At 39.7% G+C, this 9159-nt stretch overlaps 2 protein-coding genes across 2 annotated transcripts; both read left to right on the top strand.

Annotated features, from left to right (window-relative positions):
- The first annotated feature begins 126 nt into the window (after positions 1–126).
- LOC140935431 (NADH dehydrogenase [ubiquinone] 1 alpha subcomplex assembly factor 2-like) lies at positions 127–1029 on the top strand. The gene has a single exon (XM_073384981.1). The coding sequence runs from the start codon at positions 307–309 to the stop codon at positions 853–855; it is 549 nt and encodes a 182-aa protein (XP_073241082.1). The 5' UTR covers positions 127–306; the 3' UTR covers positions 856–1029.
- A 1918-nt stretch (positions 1030–2947) lies between these two features.
- On the top strand, positions 2948–9159 carry LOC140935430 (uncharacterized). Its single transcript, XM_073384980.1, has 3 exons — positions 2948–3226; positions 5908–6107; positions 7947–9159. Exons 1-3 carry the CDS (start codon positions 3020–3022, stop codon positions 8629–8631), a joined length of 1092 nt encoding a protein of 363 aa, XP_073241081.1. The 5' UTR covers positions 2948–3019; the 3' UTR covers positions 8632–9159.

Genomic DNA, 9159 nt, shown 5'->3' with positions numbered 1-9159 from the left:
ATACATCAAACATAAACAAATCGGAAACATTGCGCAAGTGCGCTTTTTGTTTTAAAGTAATCCGCTGGAAAATAGACCCCAGTTTCTTGAGCAACAAGATGGCATGGTCGCCTGGTGGATAAAAAATCTTACTAGTGTGCAGGAGTACGTGCAGTGATAAATTAAGACTTTGGGCCAGCTTTTTAGCGAGGAAACATCTTCATCGAGAGTTTGAAGAAAAGAGTCCGAATCCTCCAATCTTCGATTCATGACCGAAGCTTTTTGACCGTCAAAATTTCCTAGATTCTATATACACTTCCCATAAAAATGCAGTGGGTGAGGTCGTTTTTAAGCGCCTTTATAAGGACAAGACGCCTTGTGGGGACTGATTTACAGGGAAATAAGTATTATGAAACTGTTAGGGAAGGTAAGAAACCCAAAAGAGAGATGATTGCTTTCATTGAGCATGCCCAGTATACCCCAGAGTTGATGCCAATTGAATGGGAGGCTTGGATTAGGGGCAAGAGAGACGATCCTCCAACGCATGAGGAGTTACTCACAGAACAGAAGAGAATAAGGACTGTTCAAAATAGGGCAAAACAGTTAGAGGAAAAAGAGCGAGAACAACAGGCTTTAGAGCAACAGACACCACTGCTTGTATCGCAAGTAGGACATGCTTCAAAACCAGTTTATGAAAGTTTGGACAACAGAGAAGAGCCAACAAGCACTGGTACAATGTTCAAGCCAGGAGAGTGGAGCCCAGAGTCAACTGATTTTCTGAAAGGATATTCAGCTGGTAAAGAAGGCGAGGATACTTTTGAACCAGAATCCTGGGTACCACCAAGCAATCAAGAACCACAAAAGGGGCAGCAGTGAACTGCTGTAATATCATAAAATCTAATCTTAAGTTTTCCTTTTAGTTGCTCGGGATTGGAGTTAGAGTTACAAAAAGGTCATAATTTCACAGGAAAAAATAACAATAATAAGTGCTCTTATACAGGAAGAAATAACAGATTCCCATTATTGGATATTTTAGGGTATTTATAGAATACCCATAAAAATCCCAAATTTGGCAAAGTGAGACAAGTCCCAAACAGGGAATTCCCAACCAAGTTTCCTTGTTGGGACCTGTCTCACTCTTCCAAATCTGGGATTTTTGTGGGTATTCTTTAAATACCCTAAAATATCCATAAATGGGAATCTGTTATTTTTTCCTGTATAAGAGCACTTATGACCCAGTGGAAAACGTTAATCGGAACTGGATAAGCAGTCGTAAGTGGGTTGAATCAACTTCTTCCAACTCTTCTCCTTATGGCTTTATCAATCTTGTAAAACCCACAATTGGCGACAAAATGAGTTGAGACACTTTGCCCAAAACTGGGCTTTTTTACAATTTACAAACTTCAAAAGGAGGAAATATAGCTTTTCCTCCCCCATCCCATCCAGGCAATGTTGTGCTGATGTTCGAGCTACCTATAGAAAACAACAAACACCCCAACTTTGAAAGGAGGGGACAGGGGAGGGCAAAGATTCTTTTGTTCTCTGAAGTTACCCTATTTGAGTACAATGTCTCAACAATTTTGACGCCGATTGCAGCTTACTGGAGTCTGTAAGAGAAGAGAAAGAGAGAATAAACTGATTACAACATGCTTGTTTCAGAGCATTGTGACTGGTCTTGGTTCTTCCTTTTCTGAAAGCAACTCTAACAATCTAGTTTTCCCTAGAACATGAGGGATTGAGTGATAATTAGAATCAGAATGCAGTTATGTTTTTAACAGATCAATAACACTGCACTTCTCATTATGTCTCTGACTTTTGGACTGGATGTGTGGTAAATTGTGGACACCTATGAGTAAATATAGTGGGGGAAAGACAAAGTTCAAAACAGCAGGTGAAACTGGTCAACATATGTCTATGAGAAATGAGCTGTTCCATTTCTTAAGGTTTTACCTTTTTTATTTGCTGACATTTTTCCTGCTGCTTCAGACCTCCTCACTGTGTTCTATATTTGCTCCAGGTTCTCAAGGATAATTCTTAAAAAAAAAATCAAAATTAGGTTTTTTTTGTTTAAAATGGCTTACTTTTTGTTAGAACATTTAACTGAGAAATATTATCGCAGGAATTATATGAGTGGACAGAATGCTATAAAATTCCATCCTGTTGGCTCAACTACGTTTGACATGCAAGTCACCAGAAGTGAAGTGGATAGACGTAATTCTAAACGCCTTTGATGCCATCTCAAATTTACATTATCAACTCACCACATGTAAGAGATGAGTAAAAAAAAAATCCTCCAGACAACTTTTTTAAAAGGTGGTATCTCTCCCCTTAGAGTTATTCTTGAGTGAAGAAGATTTGGTGTGCAACAACAGCCACTAGAGATGGCTTTAGATTCCTGCCATGGGTTGACTACAGGGGGAGATTCCTGTACAACAATGTCTTGAAATAATAAAAAATATATTATCCTTGATTTTACCGGGACAATTTTGCCACTGGTTTGGAGGCAAACTTCCAAAGAGACACTGTGACATTAAGTAATGGTTCAGATAAAAAGATAACTCACAATTGACACTTACACTGCAGGTGAGAGAGAGTGCAGTGGTGGGTAAAGCTATTTTTTAAATATTTTTATTTCATAAACTACCCTTTTGTAGGTTTATGCATTCTATGTGTGACAATGAAAACATTCCTATGTGTGGAAAGCGTATTGACCATTTTCGAATCCCCCATAATACACTCCTTTTGCCCCCCAAATATTGCATATTCGAGTTATTGTCTTCAAAAATGCAGTACTCCCAGGATCATTTGAAAACAATGGTTTATGCGAAAATTTGGGGGGCAAACAGAGTGTATTATAGGGGATTCGAAAATGAGAGAATTGTGGCTTAACAAAAGAAATTGTTACCCGTCTAACCCGGATCATTACTTAAAAAAGATAAATTTCTGTGGGACTTCCCTTTAAATCCACAAGTCCATTCCAATTTTTTACTATCCGTTGACGTTAACAACACCTTAGCAACCGGAATCAGGCTAATCCAAAATGGCGGTTCAACACCGCGGGTATTCCTTGACTGATTTGAGGTCGAAACCGAACGAAAAAATACAGCGACGGCGGCGAAGACAATCCATAAAGATCCAGAGAAACATCGATGATGACGTGCTTATGGCTTCAGCAATTGGGGACGTGACATGGCTACAACAAAGTCTCTACGACACGCGAAAGGCTTATTCAGTTTCCAAAGAACATGTAAGTGTTGATTGCAAGTTCTCGAACGCCTGTTCCTTCTCTGTATAGCATTTCCACTAGAATAGCTAGGAAATTAACTCAAACTGCTTATCAATATAGTATATTATAAAGGAAAGGGATGGAGACTAGACAGTCATGTATGCATAAATACGTATGAAAGTTGCGGGTTCGCGGACTAAAGTTGCATTAAGGAACGTCATTCGTTACAGGAGTCACTTGTGGCGTGTGTCATTTTAGTTGTTGCAACTTACAAAGAAGGTATTTTCTGGAAGCGGTAGCGTTTTGTTAAGAATGTTTACTTATGTCCCCGGCTTATCCATTAGTCACCCGGATACTAACGCCAGTAACGGCACAAATTTCCCGGTCTCCCGTACGGGTCACTAAATCGGTCAGTATAAAACACGGACTGCGGACTGCGGACCACGGACTGCGGACTGGGTATAAAATACGGACTAGGTATAAAATGCGGACTCCGGACTGAGTATAAAACACGGACTAGGTATAAAACGCGGACTACGGACTATGTATATAAAAACAGCTTTAGAAGGTAAAACTGAGAGAAATAGAAAGCGGACTAGCAAAAACAGTAGTCCCAGCTTTAACATTCCCTTGGTTGTTCACGTAGTCTGTTCTTCCCACGGAGAAGGAAGGTTATGCCGGTACTCAAGGCGACTGAAATTAAACTCTGAATTTTATAAAAAGAAGGATTTTGAAGAGATTTCAATTTGCAGTTTTACACCAATAAGAAGCACCGAATTAAAAAAAAATAGTATTGGTGTTAGTCAGATCAGTAAAATTCTTATCGGATGCCACAATTCCGTTTCAAATAAAGCCTTGGGAATATGAGGGACTGAATGAAGAACTCAGACGAGAAGGTCAATGCGATGCACAAAAGCAGTATTTAGGTGCGAGGGATTACTCACATACGTGAATAATAAGCGAAATGAGCCATCCAACGTTATATTCTAAGCGATGATTATGATGACATGATTTACACCCTGCTCCTGATCCCCGGAAGGGGGTACTACTGGGAATTCTTGGTGGGGGTGTATTGCCCGGTTTTCCGAATCCTGACCTTATTGCAGACCAAAAAATTGTCATTTTCCACACCCGTTTTCAGACTAGATCTCTAAAATCCATACCCATTTTCGGACCTGGCCTAATTTAGCCTGTTCCAGGTTCTCAGATAGCTGAGGAGACTCCCCAGTTTTCTCCCGTTTCATTTTCGTGTTTTCGCTTTCTCGATTCAGCGGACCCAACTATCTCAGAGCCTTGAGCAGGTTAGGTCTAATTAGGCAGAAATTTTGTCCTCATTACCAAGTTAGAGCGGAAACAAAAAAATTCTCCAAATGCATTTCGAATTCGCACATTTCTATTTCGTTCTTATTCATTTGGAATTGAAACGATAAATACGTCCATTCATGTACGTTCCCGTAGTTCCCTCGAAAACCATACCCGATTCCACACCAAAATTGGGCAAAGTGTTTTCAGACCAAAGAGGCCTAAACCTCCTACCCTTCCATTATAGAAGGGAGTACCACTCCTGATCCTGACGCCTTTCATGATTGTTAGAGACCAAGAAAAGGTCTAAAAATGGGTGAAGAAAATAGCATTTTGATCCGACTCATGATTCAGAGAACCGGGCGGGACACCTCCACCAAGAATTTATAGGAGTATTTACAACTTTAACTCAAGTGTCCTGCTATTTAGCGATCTTTTGATCTTATTTTTCCTTACCTAGAATCAATTTGCACGGTTTTTACCAAAGTAGTCAGTAGTCCGTATTTTATACCCAGTCCGCAGTCCGCAGTCCGCAGTCCGCGTTCTATACCTTGTCCGTGTTTTATACCCAGTCCGTATTCTCTAGTCCGCGTTTTATACCTAGTCCGTATTTTATACCCAGTCCGCAGTCCGTAGTCCGCAGTCCGCAGTCCATGTTTTATACTGACCGGTCACTAAATATCCCGGATAAAATTTACAACATGAGTTTTTCTGTGCTAAAGTTTGGAACTTAGGACATTTGGTATGGTTTCCTCTTGACAAATCCACCACAGTTTTCCAACTTGTCTTTACTCTTCTGAACCATAGACATGATGTCAAAATGTTCAAAACTCAACTGGACCCATGAGTCACAAGCAAGTTGTTTTGTAAATCGTTGAATATTTTGACTTTGTTCCCATGGTGGTTAAAAATATAGACCTTGAAAAATGTTTGCAATTTGTTTCCTTCAATAAGGTTGACAGTTTTGGATGTCCATTTCTGTTGAAGTTTCTTAGAAAATCACACACATAAATTAAGGGCAAGGAAAAACAAATTGTACCACAATGAGGTCATTTTCAAGGTGTATATACTATACCTGCCAACTTTTTCTGAGTCAAATGCGTGAGATTTCTGTCAAAAACGTCCTGGTGACTTACGCAGATTTCCGGCAATTTTTCCGAAAGACTTCCGAATGTTGCTGAAAATACCTGAAAATGTTCCGACCAACTTTGTGCACTTCCGAAGCTTAAATAAAAGGTAACATTTTTGGTGTGTTGTGATACATTTGGGACACATTAAGTCAACATAAAGCGCCTTTGTTGGAATATTTTTGTGGAAACTGAATTGAATTTTCACTATTAATCATGTATTAAAGAAATATTTAATTTGTGTTTTTTGATTCTCTTGTATTCTAAAATTAGGGTCTTGCCCCAGTGCACCTTGCAGCCCAGAATGGTCAGCTGGAGTGCCTTAAAGTTATGATCGAGAAATATAAAGTAGATGTGAATCATCAGAGTGCATCTGGATGGACACCCCTTCATCTAGCAATTAACAAGGTGACAAAAAAGAGGGGACTAAGATGTGTCCGATACCTCCTGGAAAAAGGCGCAGATCCTTCAGTGTAAGCTTTATGTTGTATACTGGAAAATAAGACATTAAGTACCGTAGTAAGTATGTTCTGATCCCGGGGGTGGGGGGGGAGGTATTAAACAAATATTGATAATATGGGGAGAAGGCTCCACCCCGAGATCCAACCCCTTACCCTTTTATACACCATTTTTCACAAAAAAGGTTCCCCTTTCTTTAAACCTTCTATTGATAGATGGTAGGTACTCCTTTCACATACCTTGTTTTGAAATTAACATGCACTGTCTTTTAAATAGGAATCAATCACAAAAATAAAACACTTAAAGCCACAAAAATTCACCTGTTGGCCCTTTTGGGCCCAGCTTTTACAGACCGAAATGACAGATTTTCCTACCCCTTCATAAACCTGAAGGTACCCTTTTTAAGCATAGCTTCCCCATATGGAAGGGGGGGGGGGGGGTCTGACTCGCTCCATGTGGCACCAAAAAGTGTTACATTGTACTTTAACATTCACCTCTCATCTTTTAGCTAGGTCTAAGGTGGTAAAGGTTACTTTAATGCCTTTGATGTTTTATTGTGAAAGGTGATAAGACTGTCTTTGCCTTGTCATTAACTAAAGGTAATACAACTTATATAATGCTTGGGCATAAGGTGGACCAAATGTCACCTTGATGAACATCATTGGTATTACACCTTTAAAATACACAATTAAGACTTCAACTAGCATGTACCTTGCTTCACTTGCTTTACAATGTACATTTTCCAGTTCATATATGATTCACCTTTGAGGCAAATCAAAGGTTATCAAAGGCACTTTTTTCGTCTTGTTCATAATGGAAGGGGCTCATATGAGCCTTTGGAAACTGTAAGATAAAGAGTAACGGAATTTTAAAAACGTTCACTTTAGTAGAATTAGGTCACTGAAGTTCTAGAAAGTGAAAACTTCTAATTAGGGAACATCCTTTTACTCTAGTTTGTACCACAAATTATTTGCAGTCAAAGTGCCGGGAAAAGAATTTTTTTGCTTTTACTAGCCAAGAGAAAATTTGACTGTTAACTGTAAAGCTTCCTCTCCCCATTTGTGGACAAGGTCTCAAATTGGCTCCATCTACAGTATATACAGTCAGGGGCACCCAACATCAATTTTTGGAAAGTATCGGTTCGGAAGACGAATTGAGATCTAGAATTTTCGGAACGTTTGTTGTGCCTACCTCTTCTAGGATATGCAAACTTCCAAAAAATGGCATAATTGCCCTTTTTTGACGGATTTTTATCCTTAAAAGGTCGCCTAGAATTTTCGGGAGCCTTTTTTGTGGCTGAAATTTTCGAAAAGGAAAGTTTTAATCCCTATAATTTTAGGATCACTAGACTTTTAGCTAGGAAATCCTAACAGATGAAAAATTTTTAGGGGAAAAAAATATGCTCACATCCACCGTTTAACTACTAAAATACGTTTCACAATGCTATGTTTAAGTGGTTTTAAACTATATTCTCGTTGGGTGCCCCTGATGCAGTGTACATGTATTGTAGCTGTCTCTTTGGTGTCCCCCTGGAGAGGATACTCTGTGATTGGCAAGTATAAAAAGGATAGGTGCATGCCAGGAAGGTTCTAGAACCCTGACACCCCATTTAAAAGAAATAGAATTGAAAGTACATGTAGCACTTTTTAAAGGCCAGGGGTAAAACCGATTTTCTAAAGAACAAAGTTTGCTCGAGATAGATCTGTGCATGCTTATTCATAAACGAAAAGAATTCTACTAACTGTAAACATCGCGCGCCCATCGCGCGCTGAAATCTTCCTCCTCCTTCCTCTTTTAAAGCCTGTAACGCAGGCTATTTTTTTCAAGAAGTTAATACCCTTGCTTATTTATAGGCCAACACATGCAGGGATAACTCCGGTTCACCAAGCGGCGAGCGAGGGGCACGTAAAATGTCTCCAAGAACTCATTAAAAGCGGTGCCGCGATTGACACTGTTGACGGTAATGGACACACGCCCCTGTCAATAGCGCGTGTGTGGGGACACAGAGAGTGTGCGCGGATATTAGCCAATCAACAGTGGTACTTAGACAAACAGAAGGAATTGACTGAAAGACTACAAAAAGAGCAGGAAAGCAAGCAACTTGAGGAAGAAATGCACAAACTTAGCCTCATTCGAATGGCTGAAGGAAAACACGAAAATCAGCTGGCTTTTAAGCGGTGGATGGCAGAGAAACATTTCCCTGATATACCCACAATGTACGGACCCGTCCCCTCTGAGGAAAGAGAGGCGGCTGAAGAAATACGCGCTTCACAGTCGCTTCGTCCCACCCCTACCCCTTTAGTAGCCGAGTCGTCTTTTGTGGTTCGTTCAAACACAGAGTATGAGTCTTTTGATGGGGTACCTGCATTTGCTTCACGGAGATCAACTGATTACTACGATCATGACTCTGATAAAAAGCTCGAGTTGATTCCTCTAGAGAGAATATCTGCTTCTAAGAGACGGAAAGGGCAAAGGACAGAAGGCTTACGGCCAAATAGATCTCGAATTAAGAAAAATCCCTCGCCTATTTCTAGATGAATGCATCGTTCAGTTTTTTTAAGCCGCAAAATACAGAAGTTAGGGCGCTGGCGTAAAACAGGGTGGTGCAGTTTAAGAAACTCGGTTACCCAGAAATCCTTAATGTAAGCCTATTTTTATTTAAATTCATAATCTAGAATCGTTTCAGTGGCCAAAAGCTGTTCGGAATGGTTATTCCCCTCACAATTCATAGTTAAATATCAATACTATAAATTCTAATTTACGTATTTGCACGTACAGCTTGTTCAAGTTGAAAGTCACCGTAGGCTTTCGCAACTTCTGAGATCGTCTTGCACTTACGAGGAAATAGAAAATGTTGGAAGAAGCAAGTTTCTCCCGTAAAGAATTCGAAATTCAAATACTTTTCTCAAGCGTCCGATTACTAAATTCAGGTTTTACTAAAATAAATACCAGTTTTGTCAAACAGAAACGGATGGATGCGTTTGGAAGCAAGAGGGGTTCTCTCTTGGTGTCGATTAACTGATTCACATTGTACTGGCTAATAAAAATAAACTGAATATCAACTTA

Source organism: Porites lutea, chromosome 4, assembly GCF_958299795.1.
Source record: "Porites lutea chromosome 4, jaPorLute2.1, whole genome shotgun sequence".
Lineage (NCBI taxonomy): Eukaryota > Metazoa > Cnidaria > Anthozoa > Scleractinia > Poritidae > Porites > Porites lutea.
Note: the sequence above shows the minus strand (reverse complement) of the source record. Positions and strands in the feature narration are given on the sequence as shown.

Bases quoted from the DNA above. Each gene is read 5' to 3' on its own strand.
- LOC140935431 (XM_073384981.1), top strand. From the start codon at position 307: ATGCAGTGGGTGAGGTCGTTTTTAAGCGCCTTTATAAGGACAAGACGC.
- LOC140935430 (XM_073384980.1), top strand. From the start codon at position 3,020: ATGGCGGTTCAACACCGCGGGTATTCCTTGACTGATTTGAGGTCGAAA. The intron at 3,227-5,907 runs GTAAGTGTTGAT...TTCTAAAATTAG, and splicing joins ATTCAGTTTCCAAAGAACAT to GGTCTTGCCCCAGTGCACCT. The intron at 6,108-7,946 runs GTAAGCTTTATG...GCTTATTTATAG, and splicing joins AAAGGCGCAGATCCTTCAGT to GCCAACACATGCAGGGATAA.